The sequence below is a fragment of the Arachis hypogaea genome, chromosome 10 (genome assembly GCF_003086295.3).
Source record: "Arachis hypogaea cultivar Tifrunner chromosome 10, arahy.Tifrunner.gnm2.J5K5, whole genome shotgun sequence".
Taxonomy (NCBI): domain Eukaryota; kingdom Viridiplantae; phylum Streptophyta; class Magnoliopsida; order Fabales; family Fabaceae; genus Arachis; species Arachis hypogaea.
In genome coordinates, this window is record NC_092045.1 from 11,749,819 (window position 1) to 11,773,015 (window position 23,197).

Sequence of the window (23,197 nt, forward strand, 5' to 3'; positions counted from 1 at the left end):
TGTATTTCAAGAAAAAATAAAAATAATTCTTTAGACAAACTTGAATATCATTATATGTCGACAAATCTAATCTGATTCTAAATTTATATTCTTGAAATGAATTTTAAAATAGTATATATTAATATTTATTAAAACAAAAAATTAATTAAAATATTTTATACAATTTAAAAACAGTAAAAATATTTAATAATATTAATTTATATTTTAATATAAAAAATTTATTACAATTTTTTAAAAATTATTTTATATTTTTATAGATATATCATCTCTTCATATCTTACAAAGAAAAAAAAGTAAAATAATATGTTCACATATTTCATATCATATCAATGTCTTGTATTTATATTAATATTCGTGCTTCTTAAATAAAAGTTCTTCCAAGCTAATCCACATAATATGCAAAAACACAATGGGATAATTGGCCCACTTTGTGTATATATAGAAAATGCTTCATCTTTTATATATAGAACACGGACTAGGAGTTTCTGTTGAGTATTTTAGCCCATAGTTGTTAAAATTAGACTAAATTTGTCGGTTCGACTAGAAAGCTGCTAAATTAAACCTTAAATTAGTCTAATCTAATATTCTGACCATTAAAAAAATATAATTAAAATTAAATTGAACCGATGAAAACCGGTGCAAATTAAAATTGTTGAAATTAACAAAAAAAAATTCCTCCTTAAAATCAAACTTGGGTCTTTTTACATGTGCAATAACTTGGCTATTACTAGGCCATGCTAACTTTTTATTACATTTGGTCTTTTTTTAAAAATATATATATAACATATACAAATTAAATTATCATTTTTAAAATTATATTTATTTATTATAATTTAAAAGTGTAACTAATAATTTATCAGTTGAACTAATAATTTAGTCGGTTCGATCATTGGTTTGATTTTGACAACTATAATTTAGCTAATAAACCTAACTTTTATAGTAAAATAAATTATATCTCATGATACACATGATTGGATTACAAGAGATATGATCCAAATTATAGAGGTTAGGCCCAATTTCACAAAAATTGAAGAATCAAACTTACTAAAATTGTGATGAGATTCTGAAACTGGTGACAAAATATGTAAGTTTCATAAATTACGTCTGAGACAATGAGTAAAGAACCTTAAGTAGAGTGTGTAAGAGTACTGAGAAAGTGTGTGAGCTGTATGAAAAAAAAAAGAAAAAAGAAAAGAAAAAAAGTTTACCAAGACTGAGAAGAAAACAACCCAATGGTAGTGTTTGTTTGCAGAGACTAGAACTGATAGTAGGGGACAGGGACTCAGTATTGTGTTTGTTGAGGTAGAGACTAGCACTGAAAATTGTGTCTCTGTCTCAATAATTTGAGTATTTCAGTGCTTCAAAAATTTGGGGACACTAGAGACTAGGACAGAGACAGAACTTCAACCAATTCTTTTATCACTAAAATACCCCTAATGTAATTATGTAATGCCAACATTACCCTTTGCAAATCTCAAATTAGGGCTCGAGTATATTGCCAGCCACTCGAGGACATCTTCTCTTTCTTGCTTGAAGGAGGTGCTGATCGGCGTCCAGAGTGAAAGGAGAAGCCACCGCGCCGGACGAAGAACTTGAAGGTAAGCCGTTGGCACTTCCCACGTCCCATTTTGGTGATGTGTTGTTGCTTCCTCATAGATTTGGTGATCCGACGAAGCTACTGGGGAAGCTTCGGTGTCGGTGTGGAGGCCATCTGGGAGTTGTTGCGAGCACAGCTTCGTGTATCCAGGTTAGTTAAGCTCGTTTTCTTTGATCTGGGTTGTGGTGTCTTCAATTGGTGTGTTATCCAGTTCGTATGAAGGGGTTCGGTTGTGAATCATTTTGTGGCTTATGCTCTGTTTGTGGTTTACTGGGTTTGGGAAGTGGGAGAAGAAGGTTGAAGTGGATTGAATGATTTATTTACTGTTTAGGGGTCCTGAAAAAGGCATAGTAAGAATTGAACAAAGAGGATTATTCATTGAAACAAGCTGTGTAGAAGGTTAACCACCACAAATTGCACGGTCAATTCAAATTTATGCATGTGTTCAGTGTTTATCTAATTCATGAATGCAATTGAAAGACAGTGCACGTTGTATATGACAAATAGAATCCATTTTTTATGTTGTAATTAGGTTTTCATAGTTCGTGACAACTGACAATGTATGAAGTTGTGTCCATGGTTGTGATGTGTTTATTTTTTGTGAATTTGATGCTATGTTTGTAGTTAGGGAAGAAATGAAATGAATGACGGAATCCTAATTGAGAAGCTGTCATTGCTTTGTTGTCAACCATACTTTTCGTAAAAATTCCAATGCCCAAACTGCATACTCCCTGTAAAGTTTTGTCTTTCATATTCTTGAAGTTAATAAAAATGTATGGTAACCATTTGTTAGGAAGAAAGCACGTGATTAATAAATAAATGGTAAGGAAAATTCTGAAGTTGTGTAATTAGTTATGTATAGAGGAACACTACTTTTATTCTTGCAATTGATAATTTTGTATATCCTCTTGTACTTTTCCCTCTCTATTTCATTGTTTTAAGCTGATTAACTAGTTTAAGAGACTATCTACCCTAGGTCAGGTTCTGCATCATGAGTTTAGTTTTGTTTCTATTTTTAAATGATAGTAAATAATCAAAATGTATGCCAATTTCTCTAATATTTTGACCTGAAAGGATTTTTAGTAAGTATGTTAGCTACCGTTCATGTGTAATAGATAATTTTGAGCATGAATGTATGGTAATATTACTCACAGTTGAATGTGCATGCAAATTACGTGATTAATTGTATTGTTGGTAGTTTATAGTTAGTTTAAGAGTGTAAACAATGTTTTACTTTCTATTTTATTTTCCCTGAGACCTTAAAATTTGCGCATAGAAATATTTTATTATTGAGCAGCCATTCCCTGTTTGGGATTTATTAAGAGTTGTTTGGAAAGTTTATGCCTTTTTTTTTATGAAACGATTTTGCTAGGAAGAAATGGATCGGTCGGAAATTATTAAGCGATGCGTGTCTTTTTATGAAGAGACGAGATCCAACCATGAAGAAAGAATGTTGTTCTTTGTGCTTACGCTGTTTGTTTACTTTAGGGGTAGAACTAGTGGCCGACTATCGTTAGGGGGAAGAATGAATAGTAGAATTAGACGTGAGGCCTTAGAGCGTATTGTTGGTGAGGGTGATAGGAATTGTATCTGGGAGTTGAGAATGAACACAAATGCCTTTGCTAACTTGTGTGAGTTGCTGCAAGTTCAGGGAGGACTTACAGAGGATAGTCATGTAAGCCTGCCGGAGCAGGTTGCGACCTTTTTAATTATCTTAGCGCATCACAAGAAAAAACCGTAGTCTACAGGTTAGATTTTGTAGGTCCGGCGAGACAGTTAGCAAGTATTTTAATAAAGTTTTGAAGGCTGTAATACGGATTCAAGGGATGTTGTTCGCGAAGGCTACACCAGTTGCCGAGGACTGTGTTGACCCGACATGGCGAAGGTTTAAGGTAGACCTTATTCGATGTTCTGTGTGATTGATGTTTATCTGATGGATTCTCTATCTGAATATGATAGCTTTCTATGGATGGTAGGATTGCTTGGGAGCATTAGATGGCACTTACATAGAGGTGACAGTCCCGGAGTCTGAGAAGGCAAGGTACCGCACAAGAAAGGCTAAAATATGCACCAACATGTTAGGAGTGTGTAACCGGGAGATGGGTTTTGTGTACGTACTCAGTGGATGGGAGGGTTCGGCATCTGATTCACGAGTACTTCGCGATGCAATAACTCGTCGTAATAGTCTTAAGATACCCCACGGTAATTCTGCCATGTCTAGAGTTAAGTATATACAACTAGATTGAGTTCATGATAGCTATCCTCTTACGTTATTTGCGTTATTTGTGCATAGGAAATTACTATTTAGTTGATGCTGGCTACACAAATGGTCTGGGGTTTCTTGCACCGTATAGAGGGACTCGATATCATGTAAGAGAGTGGGCCCAGGGAGCACGTGCACCGCGCAACTACCAAGAATATTTTAACCGAGTACACTCGTCTGCAAGGAATATCATTGAGCGATGCTTTGGTTTGCTGAAGAAGCGCTGGTCTATCTTAAGGAGCCCTAGCTTTTATCCCGTAAAGACGCAATTTCAAATAATTATTGCCTGTTGTTTGCTGCAAAATTTCATTCGAAAGAGTATGGAAATGGACCCGGAGGAGGAAGGTAGCATTTTGGATGAATTTACGCCCGATGGAGACGAGGAACAGCATGGAATGATCGATGTGGTCGAAAACATGAACGAGTGGAGTCACTGGCGTGACAACATAGCACATGAGATGTATGAAGAGTGGCGTGCAAGTTGTACGGAGTAGCGTTGTGTGTTTTAGGGATGTTGTAAGGACGGCAAGTGAATTTGTATGAATAGTAGAGTGTTGAGACATTGTAAAAGCACATTCTTTAATTTTCGGCTACTGTGTGTTTGTGCTGTTGTTTGCTGTTTTATTTCTGTTTGTCGTGGCAACGACCAGTGTTGTAATAATTGAACTACTTGTGTATTTTTTCCTGATTTCATTTCTTATGGCATAGACCAGTTTTACTAATTTTTGGATATGTCTAAGTCTTTGGTAATCCGTTTGTGTGGTTTGATAGCATATTTTATTACCTTTGCAAAATACATGTTATTCTAACTTAACTTATTAATGTAGGGTTTTAATTAGCTTAATCTTGGAAGCAAGAAATGGAGAACAAGCGAATGTGGAGTGATGAAGAGGCACTGGCCTTTGTTGGCTTCATGGAGGAGTTTGTCGTTGACGGTCAGAGGGCTGACTGTGGGCAGTTTAAACCGGGAACATTCGAGAAGCTGGCTTTGAAGATGTTGGAGGCTTTCCCTGGTTGTACACTGACCGCGAAGCATTGCAAGAATAAGCACAAGCGGCTCAAGGAGAAGTACCAGTACGCCGCTGATATGCTTGCTTGTAGCGGATTCGGATGGAACAACGAGAAAGAATGTGTAGAGGTTGACAGCAAAGACGTCCTTGATGCCTGGTTGAAGGTGCGTGTGTTTTAGGAATTCCGTTGGGTGGTTGCCATTTTTGTGTTAATTTAGTATAACTGTTTGACCAGGGGGTTATAATTTAATCATTCATGCTTGGTTATAATTTAATCAAAAAAATGCTAATATCCGTTTTAAGATTTTCATTTCGTACTTCTTCCATCAAAATATAATCCATTCAATTCAAACCCAATCACCTTCTGCCAAATAGTAATGAATATTACACATATATGACACTTTATAAAAGTATATTATGTTGTTGGTTCACCCTAATTAGTTTGTTTTCTTTGATCCCGAGATATGGCAATGAAATTAACGAACTAAGCTAATAGGATTAACTATTCAGGTATTGTTGCACTGTGACATATCAGCCACTTGTAACAGAAAAATGTTTGAGTTTTAGTTCTTAAAAAGGTTATCAAAAGACTTGTTGCATGGTGAGTAATTAGCCACTTGTAAAAGAAAAATGTTTCAGTTTTACTTGTTAACAAGGTTTTCAAAAGACTTGCTGAATAGTGAGTAATTAGCCACTTGTAGAAGAAAAATGTTTGACTTTTGCTTCTTAATAAGGTTATGAAAAGACTTGTTGCATAGTGACTAATGAGCCACTTGTAAAAGAAAAATGTTTACCAGTTTTTCTTCTTAATAAGGTTATGAAAAGACTTGTTGCATAGTGACTAATGAGCCACTTGTAAAAGAAAAATGTTTACCAGTTTTTCTTCTTAATAAGGTTATGAAAAGACTCGTTGCAAAGTGACTAATTAGCCTTTTATTTCGAAACAATATCACGTCCCCATACCTTAACCTCTTCCCTTCATGTTTCCTTTTGGACGCTATTTATGCATTGTGCCACTTTTGTGCGTAACCATTTTTAGCACTTTGATTTTGCATCCGGTTCATAAGCTACTCATGTATTTAACCCCAAATGACAACTAATTTAGATTCGTTATTACTACGCATGTATGGTTTCACGAGTTTGATTATTTGTAATTGTGTTATTTCCTAAACATTACTAATTTCGGTGTACATGTTTCGCAGGCACATCCTACCAAGTTCTACACTCCTGGCAAGCCATTTCCTTTGTTTCACCGGCTGGAAGGTATCTTTGGCAGGGATAGAGCCATGGGAGCCGGGGCCGTAAGTGGCTTCGATGCGGAGGAGCAGGTTAACGAGGAGACCGACGACACCGCTGCTGGCTTTGATCAGTCTAAGATGTCTCCACCTCCATACCAAGAGGGATTTGCAGCAACGCAAGGACAAGCATCACATTCTGAGGCTGGGGCGACCGCCGGAAGCACAAGGCTATGCGGGAGGAAGAGAAAACAAGTTGATGTACTGGAGAGGATGGCTGACCAGATTCAGCAATCATCGGCTGACCAGCGCAAGAATGCCCAGCTGATAGCTGATGCCATTGTTGGTGTGAACGAGAAGTGGAAGGTTGGTGAGAAGCTCACACAGCTTGGATTCAGTGATGACGAGGTCGTCAGGGCGATTCTGAAGTTTGCCGAGAGTCCTAATGTGTATGCACATTTCTGGGGCTTGTCAGATTCACAAATGATTGCGCTTGTGCATTCCATTATATGAAGTACAAGACTAGTTAAGTTTATTAACAATGTATTCTGGTATTAACCATGGTTAAGGGTGTTAACTTTTTGAGTCTTAGGTCTTAGGATTTAAGAACATTGTCATGTGTAACACGGTCACAGTTTGGTACCCTTTTGTGTGTTGCTATGTTATCGTTCCTTAACTATGTAATTTCCTTTGTTTTGCTCTTTTTTGGATGAATACCATGGTGGGTGATTATCAAGCTTAACAAGTTCCTCCATTTTCCATGCACATTAATTTGTACTACGATTTAACTTACAACGATTACATCCTAGTGAGTCTAGAAAATCTGTTTTATTTCTTTTCAATAGAAATAGTGTTATCCATCTCACGCATAAGCAAAATGTTTATACATTTGGCAGCCAAATGCCTTCCTCAGAACTACATTATGATTGTCAAAATACATATCCACTTATACAAAGAGAGGTGAAATTTCTCTCACAGGCAAAAATGGGCTTGACACAATGTTGGTTCAAAATATGAATTCCTTCCATCTTTTATACCAAGTATATGCTATATTTATTACAATTTCTGAATTTCCTATTTGACTTCGAAGGCCATACTACAACTTACACAACACTACAATGATCAACACAATACAAAAAAGGGAAACAAGAAGTTGAACGCACATTAGAAACTTCAGAAACACAACTTTAGCATTAAGTCTTTCCACTCGTTCGCTCGGCTTAAAATCAAAGTTAGGCTGAGAAGATCGATCATCTTCGGAGTCAGAAGGCTTGACATTTGGGCCTGCCCATCTAAACCATCCACATCGCCTGTTTGGACACGCGTAGTACTTTCTTCCCCGGTTGGCCACGCTATTTGAAACTTGTAACGGTGCTCGTAACCCACAATCACAAAACCGGTCTCCCGTTATGTTCCCGCTGCCGTACGTACCACTTGTTGATCTACGACTTGAGGAAGCCATTACTAACCACCCTACACATTTAACAGTAACTGAAACAATTTTAATGTACTTCACACAACATATAACAGAAGCAGACGACTCACATATGAAACAACCAATGATGATTCAAATGAAACACATGCAGAATTGTAACACAAATTTTTTGGTTGCAATATCATGTCTCTGTACCAGTTCTTATGATTTTTTTAAAAAACAGCAACAACGTTTCTTAGCACAGTTTCAGCATCCACACATACTATATCATCAACGCTACTGTATACCTGTATGCCAGGTTCCACTGATTCAGAAATTGTTAACTGAATCACCATTCAGAAACAGCTGGTTACATTATAACAACATTCAATACGGTCAACCACTTACAATCACCATCATGTAACAAGACAGGAACAAATCCTTTGTAGGAGGGTCTATTATTAGTCACCAAAACATTTTCACTTTGCGCAATTACAATGTCTATACAGTTTCTACAAGATAGTTTGCATAAACACTCCCAACCATATACAACAACAAATTAATACACAGGCACACACAAAAAGGCTCTTGCTAACAACTGCACTACGAACAATTGCTACGAAGCAAAAGGGACAAACTCATTGAAACCACAAATTTTGTAATTCTAAAAAACTTAATATATACAAAAATTCAAGGCATGCAGTGTGCCTAGTGCATTATTTAGGTAAATTACTTGCTACTACACTTAGCAGTAAAGTATGGTCACAGAACAGTCCCTACTCTAAATTGCATTAAATTGCAAGACAATTACATGAACTAACAGAACCAAGTACATGATACATCTTACGAGGATCTTTCAACTACAGCAAAACGGGCTAACAGCTACTTTTGTTGCAAACATGTCACAAAGAATTACAAGCAAAATTCTACAATAACTTTCAATTGTTAACTGTGTCACCTCTCATTTGGCAAAGTTCAAATAAAAAAATTTGACTACACATCAACACTGTATGATGAGTGATTAAACCAGGAAGATGGTTAAGTGGACAAATAAATTAATAACTCAAATTTAACAGGTTATTTAACTGATAAAAGGTTAATTTTTTCATACTTGCTGGAACATGTACCTGTTTAATTAACCTCACTTCTCCTCTCAGCAGAGATAATATTCGCCAGCAGAAATCCAATTTCACAGTCTAACATACATACACGAAATACCATTGGAAGACATATCTGAGCAAGTTTTCACAGCAACTCCTGAGAAATGCGTTCACTCAATAATTCAATTTCTAAATTCTATCCTATTTTCGGCAAATTGTTGACAGGTCTGAATAGAGAAGCCGAAATTAAATATCAAGTAGTTAACGTTTCTGAGAAACGAGCAAAACATAAAAGACAGGAATGCAAGCAAAAGGTCCTCACAAACGGCGACGACCTTGGGCACAGCTACGGCTCCGTCGCGACGCACACCCTCAAATTTCTATTCGGCAGCGACGGCTCAAAACAATTGACGCTTCCGGGTCCACCCAGCCGAACCCCGCAACACTCCCCACGGGCCGTCGTCGATCGGACGCAACACCGGTGAAAACCTGGGGTCCAAGCGGCGGGGGCTCCGGATCCAGCCTCAGTTGCCCGCAGAGGAGAGCAGGAACGGTGGCTACCAGGAGAAAGGGGGTGAGGGTTGGCCACTATCGAAAATGAAATCGTTTTTGGGGGGAGGTGGGGGGTTAGGGTTCTTTGCTGATATTAAAGGGCATGTTAGTAAGTTTCCAAATTTAGTCTTCAACTTTTACTTCAAACCAAACACGATACTGGGACATAACTCAGTCTTGTACACCATCACACCAAACACAATACTATACTTATTTCTGTCTCTGTCTCTTGGTCTCTGTCTCTGTCTCAGTCTTGCAAACAAACGCTACCAATATGTGCTAAAGGTAATACCATAACAAGGAAAAGAATAGTTGTTGCACAAACTTGGAGAGAAAGGAATTGAAATCACAACATTCTAGTACCATTCATGAGGATAAAAATAAAAGACAAACGGTGAGGCTCATAAATTTTAATATGAGAAGTAAATTGGTGTTTTGGTTAGAAATGGAGGAATAGTGTGTTTTACCCGATGGTGGATGTATGTTCAACACGCAGGGGCGTGGTGGCTGCGGGGAGTGTCAGGTGAGATGATGTGGCGCAGGATGAGTGAGACACGGTGGCAAAACGTGGGGGCGCTAACTCATCACGTGGGGGCGTGATGATGATGTGGCGGAGCAAGAACAAGCCACGCAGGCATCACGTGGGGGCGTGATGATGATGTGGCGGACCAGGATTTGGCCATGCTGGCACTACGTGGGAGCGTGATGATTGCAACGTAGGCATCACGTGGGAGCGTTATGATGACGTGGTGGAGCACAAATTAGCCACACAAGCACCACGTGGGGGCGTGTTGATGACGTGTGCATCATGTGGGGGCGTGATGACGTGGCACGTGGGGGCGTGATGACACGTGGCAGTACGTGATTCGCCTGAGGCAATCAAAACGTGGGGGCGTAGTGAATGCTACCCTCTATATAAGGCAGTGCACGACTTCATTTTCATTTTGAGGAAGTGTGTGAGTGTTCTTTGAGTGTGTTTCTGGTGTAATAGAGGGTACTGCAAACTTGGTAGTGTATCGCGACGGTGAGATAATACGTAATACCCATGAGGGAGTGAGGTTTGTGTGCCAGAATTCGTTTTTGTTTGTGGTTCCATGCACTATGACGTTTATGGAACTTCAGAATGGTCTCTGTCAAAGCATGGAGAACGGTATGTTAATGAGAGTGAGCAAAATTTTGTACCGGAATCCGGTTGTAGTTTTTGGTGGTCTAATACAGTTTGATACCATGCCAATCACTGACGAAGTGACTATGCATAATATGTTTCAAATTCACCGGCAGACTCAGATGCGACAGCCACATATTGAGCTGTATGTTGAGTTTGAAACCGTAGAGGCGGAAGGGATTCAAAATAACTTAGAGGTGGAGGATGATAGAGCAGCAGTGTACGAGGGAATGAATAGTGACAGCGAAGAAGACTTCGAAGCTACTTATGAAGCCGGCGATGAAGACGAGGATAGTGATGTGGGAGTTGAGACAGCAGCTGATAATGTAGTGGTTCACCCATCGATCAGTCAACCGATGAACGTGCCACCTTTTATACGTGAGTTGGATCTCGACGCCATGCATGCACCGAAGTTTCTGGAATATTCAAACATAGGTACGTGATGACCGAATAATATGTTATATTTAATATATACTTTGGATTGATTAGTAAACGATGATGGGCACTTTCTGTAGGCGTTGCTGATCCCGAGGACGGAGAGTTCCGGATTGGAGTGGAATACAGTTCTAGAAAGTCGGTCGTGGCAACAATTAGAAGTTACACTATCGCTAGAGGAGTTGACTACGACATGTATGAGTCTGAGCCACAAATGTTCTATGCAAAATGCAAGATGTATGGGCGTGGGTGCGACTGGCTTATCCGAGCCAGCTTGATACGGAAAAAGGTTGTTGGGAGATACGCAGATACAACGGTAGGCACACGTGCACAGCTGGAGTGATTTCACAGGATCATTCCAAGTTGGACTCGGACACAGTTGCTGAGGCTATAAGGTCATTGGTCGAGACTGACCCGTCCATAAAGGTGAAAACTATAATAGCCGAAGTCCAGTCAAGGTTCAACTATACCATCAGTTACCGAAAGGCTTGGTTGGCAAAACAGAAGTCCATAGCGAAAGTTTTCAGTGATTGGGAGGAGAGTTACCAAGCCTTGCCGTGGTGGCTCTCGGTTATGGTTCAGAAGATTCCTGGGTCAGTTGTCCAGATAGAAACACGCCCACTCTACAATGGGAATGAAGAGGCGCAAGGGGTAAAAATACTTCATCGCGTATTTTGGAGTTTCAATCCATGCGTTAGGGCATTCAGGCATTGCAAACCCCTAGTTCAGGTTGACGGAACACACCTATATGGAAAGTACAAAGGTACACTTTTGGTCGCTGTTGCACAGGATGGGAACCAGAACATTGTGCCTATTGCTTTTGCCTTAGTGGAAGGGGAGACAGCTGATGCGTGGCACTTCTTCCTAAGGAATCTGCGAATGCATGTTGTCAGAAAAGATGGTGTGGGTATGATCTCGGACCAGCATGAGTCAATTTGGGCAGCGGTAAATCGTTCCGGAGGTGACTGGTAACCTCCAAGAGCATGGTGGATGTTTTGTATAAGGCACATCGGCAGCAACTTCCTACGCGCATTCAAAGTCCCTCACTTGCAGAAGCTTGTGGTCAATATTGGGTATTCAAGAACGGTGGAGGAGTATAACATCAACTATAAGAGGTTGGAAGAGCGAGGCGAGGCATATGCCAGGTGGTGCGATGCCATTGGACTTAGACATTGGGTATTGGCATTCGACGAGGGACATCGATGGGGCCATATGACGGCGAACCTTGTCGAGTGCATTAACTCAATGTTGAAGGGTGCCCGTAATCTACCTGTGTTGGCACTAGTTCGAGCAACATATTATCGGTTAAATGAAATTTTTACGCGGAAGAGTGCTGAGTCTTACGAACGCAAACGTGCGGGATATACTTATTCCGTATTCGCACAGCAGCGGATAGAGGCAAGTATGCTACAGGCTGGGAATATAGTTGTGCACCGTTTTGACAGACGGAATGAAGTATTTGAGGTGCGCGAAATGACTAGCGGAAAGGTGTTAGTCGTTGATCTTGCACGACGTACGTGTGACTGTGGGCAGTTTCAGGTAGAACAAATACCATATCGTCATGTTATTGCTTGCTGTGCTAACCAGCGAATCGATTGGCACGTGTATGTGCATGACGTGTACAAGATGACAGAGGTCCGTAAGGTATATAAATTCGAGTTCTCACCGTTAGGTGATGCCGAGACATGGCCTGCGTATGAGGGACCCACATTGGTCGCTAATCCCGCCTTGAGGCGAACGTCAAAAGGTCGCCCAAAATTGACCAGATACTTGAACGAAATGGACTCACGCGACATGTGTGGTCCTTGGATATGCCGTCTCTGTGGTGCTCAGGGACATAGTCGGAGTCGATGTCCTCAGCGTGCTGGATCGAGTGGGGGGGGGAATGACTTTTATTTTCGTTGTATTTGTATTTTTGAATTTGCATTTTTATAATAGATTTTCTTTTTTGTCTAAGTCGTGTTTGTATTTTTAAATTTGAGATTATCCATTGATGGTTAAGAACATGATAATGTTAACATTTACTGCCTTACTGAAGCAAACATACATATTTTAACTACAAATAACATCGACCAACATACAGAACATTAAATTAGATTGAAACATAGTATGAAATCTTAAAAACCCAACCCAATGCTCACTTCTTACGACCCATCCAGTTCAGTGCCTTATCCATCATGCTCAGACCTGGCTTTGACGGAGTATACCTATCAGGTGGATGTCGCTCCGTCCGAAGGTCATATGGGTGACCTGCAACTGAGTCACCCATACCTGTCTCTACCCGAGGTGCCGACCCACCCGCCTCTGCTGGAAGTGCCGACCCACCTGCCTCTGCTGGAGCGGATGCACCGGGGTTGTACTCGTCAACAAGTGTGTATGTCCGACGAAGGAATCCACTATCACACGATGCACCATCCGACGTGTGGTCGGAAGCAGGATGCTGCAAACCATGGCTCATACCAACTGATGCCCCACGTGGATCAGCTGCGGCTGACGGTGAATGCATAGCACTAAAATCTGACCAACCACCCAAACTAGCATTGGCCCAATTCTGTAGTTGTTGATCTCCGTGACCGCCGATGGAGAAGTCAAACCAATCATGACCGACTGGAATCGTCAGTACTGGCTGAGAGTGCTGCGAATGGTGGCTGTGCTGAGAGTGATGAGAGTGGTGGCTGGACGCACTCTGGTCCTGTGGCTGAGGTGGCTGTGGTACATAATAAGGAACCGGCTCAAACACTGCATGCTGAGGTGGCTGAGGTGGCTCAGGTGGCTGAGGTGCAGGTGGCTCAGGTGGCTGAGGTGCATGTGCCTGAGGAACATACGCCGACAATCTCAGCATATGTCCGAATGAGTGCACGTACCAATCCCGATACTCAGAGGTCGGTATGAAGTCCCATGTCGGAAGGGGGTGTAGATCCCGCATTCGAGTGTTTCGCCTGTTGCCCCACTCTGCTATCCACTCCCCAAGCAAAACTGTCCAGTCATAAAGCTGCACTCCGCGAAGAGCCATGCAATGCTGCTCCAGTGGAATGTCCCTTGGTATTCGCGGTGGGGGTTGTGTGAACCCAAACTGACGCATCACTCGGTCCGCAGGGTGCCACTCGATACACTCAAACGACAACAACGGAGCAACGATATCACACACATCAAGATGTCTATGTAACTCGCCGGGAATGATCATTCCTTGGTACGGCCACCACTCAAACTGCCACAGATAATTCGAATGTCAGAACCCTAACATTAATGTTTGGATCTAGGATTCATTAAAACCATAAATATTTACCTCCTGCATGTAGTCTATATCATGCCTAAATGTCACAACAGTCTTCTCTAACCACGCTGTACTCCGTTCCGCATGACTCCACCTGAAACATGATACAGTGAAAAAATTTATGTCAGTAACCGTAACTGAAACATGCATAATGAATATATTCTCCGACAAGAACCATAAATATTTACCTCATGGCAACTGGTATCTCTGCAGGTGGAAGGATATGCCTCGGTACGGGCGAAATACACGGCATTCGCTCCCATGCCCAAACAAACAACAGGTTAAGAGGACCATCCATCTCCTTCGTATCATATCGTGATGCACGGCATAGTGCTCTGTAAAGATGAGCGAGACATGCTGAACCCCAACTATAAGTATGGATCCGCTCGAAATCGCGAAGTAATGGTAGATACTTCGCATGGGCATATGCGGTCGACTTATCTGTGAATAGGGTCGACCCTAACAGACAGAAAATCTGACATCTCACGTATCTCCTCATCTCTGACACTTCGAACCCAACCGACCTTTATATAGGATTTTGAATTACGACTGAGCACCGGTTGACGACCGAATATTGCCATGCTCTGACTCTGAACGAAATCACTACTACTGTCAGTCCATCCACTCACAAGCTCTCCATCAATTGGTAAGCCAAATATATGTGCGACATCCTCCAATGTCACCGTAACCTCACCCACCGGCAACACAAAAGTGTGAGTCTCCGGCCTCCACCTTTCAACCAGAGCAGCTAACAACGGGTGAGATCCTCTTATCATCCCAATCCTAGATACGTGGTAGAATCCGGTGGCACGTAAGTAGTTTTCAACCCTCGGATTCCAACTCTGTGGCGGATCCAGTTTACGCACCAACAAATTTCTGTTGGGCTGCATCAACAAAATTATATTTGTTATATTACCTATAAATATTCATTTATTAATAAACAAACATTAATAAATGGATTTATAAAATGTATGTGATCACTTCAATTAATAATAATATTTACATATTTATTTATTTCAATAGTTACAAGTGCATTACCATAGCTAAAATAATTTTTTTTCGTGCATCGACATTTATTTATTTCTCTAACATTATTAATAACAAGCTACATATATTTTTCTAATATTTATTTATTTATTACTTTAACAATTATGTATTAAACTTTTGAATATGTTCAACATTTATTTATAGAATGTATATATTATTTATTTATTTTATTATAGTATTATTTTTATATTTTTATCGTAAAAAAATATATTTTTTTTAAAATTTTTTAGTTTGTCGTATAAAAAACTATTGTATAATAAATAGTTATACACAAAAAACGTTAATATTTAAAATTAAATTAAATAATAGGAAATTAAATTTTTTAATATTTTTATAACAGCAAATTAATTTAAAATTAACAAAAAAGTTATATTTAAACAAATTAAATAACATAAAAAACAGAAATAAAAATACACAATAAAATTATATTATCCTTCCGACCTTATAATTTAGCAACTTACATAGATTGGATGATCCAAATAATTTATAACATGTTCCTCTGGAGCTTTATAATCACGAACCATTCTTTAAAATAAAAATAAAATAATATATTTTTTTCCTTCCTATTTTTTTCACCCTTTCTCCACGGTGGTGAAGCAGCAGCCAGCCCTCCTTGGAAGAATGCTTCTGTTTATATGGAGTAAGAGACCAAGCTCTCCTTTCCCTCACTAACACTCTCTATCTCATTGTAACAAAGCTAAGGCTTCCGTTTATATAGAGCTTGAATGCCCTGCATGCTATTTACCGGGGTGAGACATGTCCCCTGCATGCCAGCAGCTTCAGCATGCCCCCCCGTGGTGCATCGGGACTCGGCCACGCCAGCTCCACCACGCCCCTGCGTGGTGCCAGTCGCTGCATGTCGGCCACGTCATCTCGCCCCTGCGTGGTGTGACACGTTGCATTCCGGCCCCGTCATCTCGCCCCTGCGTGGTGGGACACGTTGCACCGTAGCAGGGTCACCACGCCCCTGCGTGTGACCGGCAGTTCCACCACCCGGTAAATCCCCCCATCCTCCAATATTCTCCCAAAACACTAACTACTTTTCCATAAGAATAATAATTTCCGAAAGGGTGAATCATGGTTGAATAGTACACCCATACAAATCAGAAAAAAAAGCACAAAAACAACATTGCAACTACCAAACAAGTAAAAATACACTACCTATATATGCTGCAATTTTAGAAAAGGAAAGGTAGAAAAAATAGCTACGAAAATTGGTTTATCAGTGGCCTACTCTTCTCTCTTATCTCCTCTAAATGCGTTTCTTTTTGAAACACTATAAAAATCTTATTTCTGGTTTTTCTGTAGTTCAATTTCAATTTTTTTAAAGTCTGAAAAGAATAATTAGTCATCTAATAATAAGGTTGTTTAGTTATATTGCTCACAATTTGATTGGCGGTAGAGTGAAAAAGATAATAATTTCTTTAAAAGTAGATATATGATTACTGGATAGCCGACACACATGTTTCTCCAACAGCGCAACAAGGGTAGTTGCTTCATCATGTCACAAGAAAAAAGAAAAAAATATATGAAAAGGAATAAGAGTATCAATAGAAAATTAGAAACGCAAGAACAAAGCAAGTGCAGTCTTCACAAGTAGCTTTATACGGCAATAAAAAATCAATAATGTCTCAGTAATAAGCATTAATCTTTCGGCAGTTGGTTCTGATATCTCCCCTGGACCCAATTAGAGGAGAAATATTTCCCATCTTGATTGTTAGAGAATCGTTAGAATCAATTTAGATCAATTAGTATCGTTTATACTTATATAGCATATATGTATATTAATTGTAGGATTCTATGCCTTTATTGCTTTCATTCATTTAACACCTATAAATACTCCTTGTATATTGTACTTTTTGATCAGACTGAATAATACACAAAACACTTTTTTTAGTTTGGTCTCTTATTTCTAACATGGTATCAAGAGCTTATGTTCCTTTTTTTTTCTCCATGAGAATTCGTTCATAGCCCCGTTGTTTTTTTTTCGGCAAGTGTTTTTTGGCCTCATTTTTCGTTCCCTTTTCGACGCTTTGGTTCGTCACCTCCGTTACCACCGTGTTCGTCTTGTCGTCGTGATTCCAACGCAACCAAAATTGCCGCCATCTACCACCGGACACGCCTCCACGTGCCGCCTGAAGACACTGCTGCCACCAGGTTCAGCTCCTCTCCAGATTCATCTTGAGCCGTCAGATTGGGTCTTCAATCGAACGGTCCGCAGCCACCCACGTGCCGCGCTGCAACCCTTCCACGACGACCCAACGACCTGCATCTCGACCCGACCCGGTCCGGTTGGCTGACCCGCGAGTTTCTTCCTCCATCCATACGTTGCCACGTGTCGCTGACGTGTTTCCTTCCAACATTGCCACGTGTTGCTCTTAGCTGATGTGGCATCTGACGTGGCCGCTGACGTGGTAGATAGTGGGGCCCTCCCTAAGGTTTTTTGGTGAGCTCTTTCCAATTCTGCACTCCGATTTCTCATTTTCTGCTCCAAAATTGCCGTTTTTTCTCCTCTCTTTGATCTTTGTGACTACTCTCATGGAAAAGCCAGATGTTTTTGCTGCCATAGACAGAAAGGGTAAATTCTGTCGAAACTATACTCGTTCTGGGAACCTCTTCCCCGACTGTCCTTCTGTTGAATGTCGCACATGCCACCAAAAAGGTCATATTAGCTACCATTGTTCACAGCTGTTCTGCCGTTACTGCAAGCTCTCGGGACATTTAATTACCGTCTGTCCTACTCGCCCACCACGTCCTGATCCACCCAACCCGTCTCCTATCTCTCTATCTCATATTGCATCTCTTATTCAGCGTCTTCTCTCCGTTTCTGGTAATACCCCTGCTGCTTTTTCAACCCTTCCAGGTAATTCTAAATGGTACTTTGACTTGGGTTTCTTTAAGCACAGGTCTCCATTGCGTAATATTTTCTCGTCCATGTCTACCACTACAAATAGACCTTCTGTCAATACTGCAAATGTCTCCCTCTTGCACGCAATACACAAGGGTTTTATATCCCAGTCAACTCTTAATCTTCCTGATACTTATTATATTCCCAAATTAAACTTTAATCTTATTTCTGTTGGTCAACTTGTTGATCTGGGTTTTTAGGTCACTTTTTCCGTTTCTGGTTGTCGTGTACAGGATCCTCGGACGAGACAAATCATCGGGAATGGACGTAAGGTCGGAAGGTTGTTTGAACTCGAGAATCTTCATATTCCTCCTGTACTAAATCTTCGTGCTGCTTCTTCTCCCTCTACCCTTCACTTATGACATCAAAGTCTTGCCCACACATCCTTAGGAAAACTGCGTCCTCTTGTGTCTTAGGGTGTTTTAGGTTAGGTTCCAAATGAATCTTTTGATTGCATTTCTTGCCAAGCTGCCAAACAACCTGTTTTATCTTTTCACAATAATTCATCTCTTGCATGCTCTCCTTTTGATCTCATTTACTCTGATGTTTGGAGCCCCACTCCCACTGCCTCTATGGGTGGAGCTCGATACTTTGTCATTTTCATTGATGATTATTCCTGTTTTACTTGGGTTTATTTGATGACTAATCGCCATGAGTTACCTCAGATCTATATCAACTTTGCTACTATGATTAAAACTCAGTTTTCTAAGGTCATTAAGGTTTTCCGACGTGATAATGCTATGGAATACCGTGATTCCAAACTCTTAACCTTTCTTACAGAATAGGGTACTTTGTCTGAGTTTTCTTGTCCTGGTACATCTCAACAAAATGGTAGAGTTGAACGCAAACACCATCACATTCTTGACTCCGTCCGTGCAATGCTTATTTCTTCTTCGTGTCCTGAGCGTACTTGGGGTGAAGTTGTTCTTACTGCTGTTCATGTTATCAATAGACTCCCTTCTTCTGTTCTTGGTAATGTTACTCCCTTTGAGAGTCTTTATCATACCTCCCTAGATTATAGTTCTCTTCGAGTTTTTGGTTATGTATGTTTTGTTCTTCTTCAGCCTCATGAACATAGTAAACTTGAACCTCGGGCTCGTATGTGTTGTTTCCTTGGTTATGGCACAGAACACAAGGGTTATCGTTGTTGGAATCCTCTCTCTAAACGTATTCGTATATCTCGTCATGTTGTCTTCTAGGAGCATCACATATTTTCTCGATTCTCATCCTTTGAGTCCATTCCTACTACTCAGTCACCTTTGTTTACTAACCCCAATATTGATCTTTTTCCTAGTGATGATTCTACAGATTCTATCTCGAGTAACCCTCCACATCCTCCTGTTCTTCCGCTTTCTCCATCTCCCGATGATTCTAGTAGGGGTGTGCAGTGCCCGGCCCGGCCCAACCCAAAGACCCGGCCCCACCCCAAACATGTTAGGGACTAATTTGATGTGATTTCACCTGGTCTAGGGTTGGGTAGGGGTTTCAAAAATAGATCCGGTCATTATTTTGGGTCGGGTCTGGACCATGGCTCGGGTCACCCGAAATCAGCCCGGTGGCCCGATCATCATACATAATTAATATTTTGTGTTATTAGTTATGGATGATGGCTATTCTTATATGAAATTTAAGTATTGTAAACATTAATATTGTGTTATTAGTTATTATAAGACTATAAGTTAATGTTTTATGTTTAAAATGCATAAGATTTTAGACTAATTAATGCATAATATTGTGTTATTTGTATTGATTTAAATATTTGGTGTTATTAGACAATATTAGTATTGATTATGGTATGCTTTAATTTTAGAGAAGAGTTGGTTCTAGTTATATTTTTCTAAGTGAATTTTACCATGTCAAATAATGGTTGGAGTCTTGAAAATTTGGATATTTTCATATTATTTTGAAAAATTTCCATATTTTATTATGCTCTCCTGTTTTTGAACATCTTTATATTTTATTTTTCATATAATTAATGAAATATAACCTACTATCTTTAGAAAAAAATTGTTTATTATTGTTGTTTCACAAAGTTATCTAATTTTTTTTGTATGTTATTAATTTATAATATTGAATTATTTTTTAATTTATAAATTTTAATAATATTATTATAAAAGATTAATTTAATAACCATATTAATTTATTTTATTTTAATTAATTAATTTGTTAGTAACACGATAAAAATTAAAATAATCTCTTTCTTTTACTAAAAAAAAAGAAGGGAAAAAAAAAGTAAAAAAGACTTTAGTCCCTAATTTATTATTTATGATGTAAAATTAATGTAAAATTATTTTTAATGATAATTGAACCATAAACAGAGACTGGCAAAAGCTCTCCGCTGGAGCTGCTCTTATTCTTCATTACTGCCAATTTGATTTACTGCTTATTCCAGCTACCCTGCGGTTGTAAGCAATAATCTCAGACACATAGCCTTCCTATAGGGAAGAAGAAACAAACCATACCGTCGAATCCATCGCTACCAAACAAAACAAAACCCCAAAACGGCACTGTTTAAATGCTACTAAATACCAACACCAAAATCCTCACATTCAAGAAACGCTGGCAAAAATGATTCTCACTCGTCACCGCCTTCATCACCTCTTCTCAGATTCAACTCTCAACTCTTCACTCAGAAACTGCACGCTAATTCCGAATCCTTCCACTCGCTTCCGAGTCACGTACCTCAATTCGTTCGCAATTCACAAAACCGCTTCGGTTTCGACCCGACCCGCGGGTCAGTTTAGCATCAGAGCCCAAGAATCTGATGACGCGGTTTCAAAACGCCTTCTTGGCGACTTCGATTTGGACTCGGCACTCTCCGTGCTGGAATTCGCGTGCCTTCTTTCGTCGGCGGTTGCGTGGGTTGGTTTTGCTGTGATTGCTGGTTCGGCGAAGCAGGGGTTCTTGGTGGCGATTGGGGAGACTAGGGTTAGGGTTGTGGTGGCTGTGTGTGGGGTACTCATGATGGTCGGTGGGATTGCGATTGGAGCGTGGATTCGGAGGCGGCAATGGAATCGAGTTTGTGGCGGAACGGGAAAGGTGAATTTTGTTGGAAGGATTGAGAAATTGGAGGAGGAATTGAGGAATTCTGCCACTGTTATTAGGGTTTTGTCGAGGCATATAGAGAAATTGGGGACAAGGTTTAGGGTCACTCGCCAAAATTTGAAGGATCCCATAGCTGAGGTAATTATACTGTTCTTTCTATCAAGAATGCTCGTGTTTGGCAATTGTTTCACATAAGGAATGTGTTCGATTTGAGTTATTAGGAATTTGTAGAAATTGGAACTTGTTTGCTAATCTAATGAGCTCATATAATAGTTACTGGGTTATGATTTGTGGAAGATCTTTGTAGATTGAAATATCGATGTATCGCATTAGGTTCCTGTGTGGAGGTTACTTGCAAGGCAAGAAATTTACTGATAAGTCATAATAATGAGATTAATTATAGTGAGCGAAATACTCTGAAAACATGTTGGAACCATTTCTCCAGGTGTAAGCATGTCATGCTGTCTAGCTGACAAATAAGGGCAATATAGCTTTAATCTTGTAAAATGGAAGACTCAGGAAATATAGCATTTTCTCATTATGATCATTTCTGGTGACTGGTTAATATTTAACACTTTGGATTATTGCTAGAGAAAATGGTTAACAGAAAATAATTGTTCATTTGTTTCTTGCAGGCTGCAACTTTGGCACAGACGAATTCTGCGGCTACAAGAGCACTAGCAGTGCAATCAGATATGTTGGAGAAGGAACTTCGCGAAATTCAAAATGTTTTACTAGCAATGCAGGTAATCATCCCTCCAGTATGTTATTTAAACTTTCCACAGAAGATTTTGTGTTTAAGTGAATGATGATGATACATACCTGGCAGATATATTTGAGAACCACAAAATAAGTTTCAATGTCACGGTTGTAGTGTAGATTATTTTTTTCTTGAATATAGGAGTCATATTAGTGTCTTAATTGAATCATTGTTAACATACTTTAGCACAAATGTAGAAAGTCCTAGTTACTATAATGATATCACTTTTGTGTACTCAGTTTAATGGCAGTGGATTAAATGCTTCTCTTAATTACAATATAGATTAAATGTTAAAGCTAGGCATAGCTAAAATTTTTATTTGTTTAATGACTTAATCTCAGTGCAAAATTCTCTTATATTAGCATTCTATCGGGTATTTCCATATCCAATCAGAGTGGTTTTTTGTTTTTGAGACAGTTGGGTATGGCAGTTAACAGTTCTTGTTTACATGGCAAAACCTAATTGAATGTCAGTATAAAAGGGTTTTCCACGGGTAGTGCATACATGCTGGCAATTGTTCTTGTTATCTTTGGCTGCGTGGGATATACCATCAAGTTTGACTTGATTGTATTTGAATGCTCATGTAGGAACAACAGCAAAAACAACTTGATCTAATTCTTGCAATTGGGAAGACTACTAAGCTGTGGGAAATCAAACGAGAAACTAATGAAGAACATGAAACTACATTAGATACACCTAACTTGGCTGAGGGTGAGGTAAAGCAGAAGGAAGTTCACCAAATTTGAGGTTTAAATTTAGCTGAGGAGAGGAAAATCTTGGATCCTAGAAGTGGCAATTGGAAAATGGTGAAGATTTGAAGTCACATATCTTTGTACAACATTGTTACATTGTTGCTGTGTATACCAAATGATCAATCATCACAACTGAAATTACTTAGGCGTTTAATTGGCACACAAATCATGATTACTCGTTTTTTTTTTTTTTCATTCCCACCCGGTTGGGAATAGTTATACCAAACTTTCCACTAATATAGGAGAGGAGAAATCACTTGAAACAAATTAAGATTGGAGAATGATTGAACTCCATTTGGTGCCCTGGTAAAGCTCAGAATTGTTTGAATTTGTATGTACTTTTTGATTCGGTCTGTAACGTACATTGTCAATTTTTGTTGTTTTGAGGAAGCATCGTTAATAAAAAGGTCAATCTACACTTTGTGTATACATCTTTGTGTATCTGGTGAAATTGTGCTTTAAGTATGTTACTGCTTACTTCTTACTAACCTTTACGTTGATTAGTAGCATAGTAATAAGGAGTTTAGAAGTGATTTTATTATTGACGATTGCTTCATTGCTTGGGTGATTAGTGCTAGAAGAATAGTGAGCTAGACCGTTTCTACTTTTTTAGCTACTCTGTTATGTTGACCGTGCACTA

The 23,197-nt window shown here is 39.5% G+C and overlaps 3 protein-coding genes across 3 annotated transcripts; all 3 read left to right on the forward strand.

Moving 5' to 3' along the window:
* Window positions 1–1,634: 1,634 nt before the first annotated feature.
* LOC112717323 (uncharacterized) lies at window positions 1,635–4,354 on the forward strand. The gene is made up of 5 exons (XM_025769389.1): window positions 1,635–1,747; window positions 3,086–3,290; window positions 3,403–3,489; window positions 3,574–3,799; window positions 3,891–4,354. The coding sequence occupies exons 1-5, from the start codon at window positions 1,635–1,637 to the stop codon at window positions 4,352–4,354; spliced, it is 1,095 nt and encodes a 364-aa protein (XP_025625174.1).
* A 7,407-nt stretch (window positions 4,355–11,761) lies between these two features.
* LOC114924523 (uncharacterized) lies at window positions 11,762–12,706 on the forward strand. Its single transcript, XM_029289365.1, has one exon. The coding sequence runs from the start codon at window positions 11,762–11,764 to the stop codon at window positions 12,704–12,706; it is 945 nt and encodes a 314-aa protein (XP_029145198.1).
* A 7,583-nt stretch (window positions 12,707–20,289) lies between these two features.
* LOC112715160 (uncharacterized) lies at window positions 20,290–22,986 on the forward strand. Its single transcript, XM_025766927.3, has 3 exons — window positions 20,290–21,183; window positions 21,681–21,791; window positions 22,393–22,986. Exons 1-3 carry the CDS (start codon window positions 20,569–20,571, stop codon window positions 22,549–22,551), a joined length of 885 nt encoding a protein of 294 aa, XP_025622712.1. The 5' UTR covers window positions 20,290–20,568; the 3' UTR covers window positions 22,552–22,986.
* The last annotated feature ends 211 nt before the right edge of the window (window positions 22,987–23,197 follow it).

Excerpts from the sequence above, each read along its gene's own strand:
- LOC112717323 (XM_025769389.1), top strand. The coding sequence starts at position 1,635 with ATGTGTTGTTGCTTCCTCATAGATTTGGTGATCCGACGAAGCTACTGG. Across the intron at positions 3,291-3,402 it reads ATGTAAGCCTGCCGGAGCAG|GCTGTAATACGGATTCAAGG; the intron begins GTTGCGACCTTT and ends AAAGTTTTGAAG. Across the intron at positions 3,490-3,573 it reads CGACATGGCGAAGGTTTAAG|GATTGCTTGGGAGCATTAGA; the intron begins GTAGACCTTATT and ends TATGGATGGTAG.
- LOC114924523 (XM_029289365.1), top strand. The coding sequence starts at position 11,762 with ATGTTTTGTATAAGGCACATCGGCAGCAACTTCCTACGCGCATTCAAA.
- LOC112715160 (XM_025766927.3), top strand. The coding sequence starts at position 20,569 with ATGATTCTCACTCGTCACCGCCTTCATCACCTCTTCTCAGATTCAACT. Across the intron at positions 21,184-21,680 it reads TGAAGGATCCCATAGCTGAG|GCTGCAACTTTGGCACAGAC; the intron begins GTAATTATACTG and ends TGTTTCTTGCAG. Across the intron at positions 21,792-22,392 it reads ATGTTTTACTAGCAATGCAG|GAACAACAGCAAAAACAACT; the intron begins GTAATCATCCCT and ends ATGCTCATGTAG.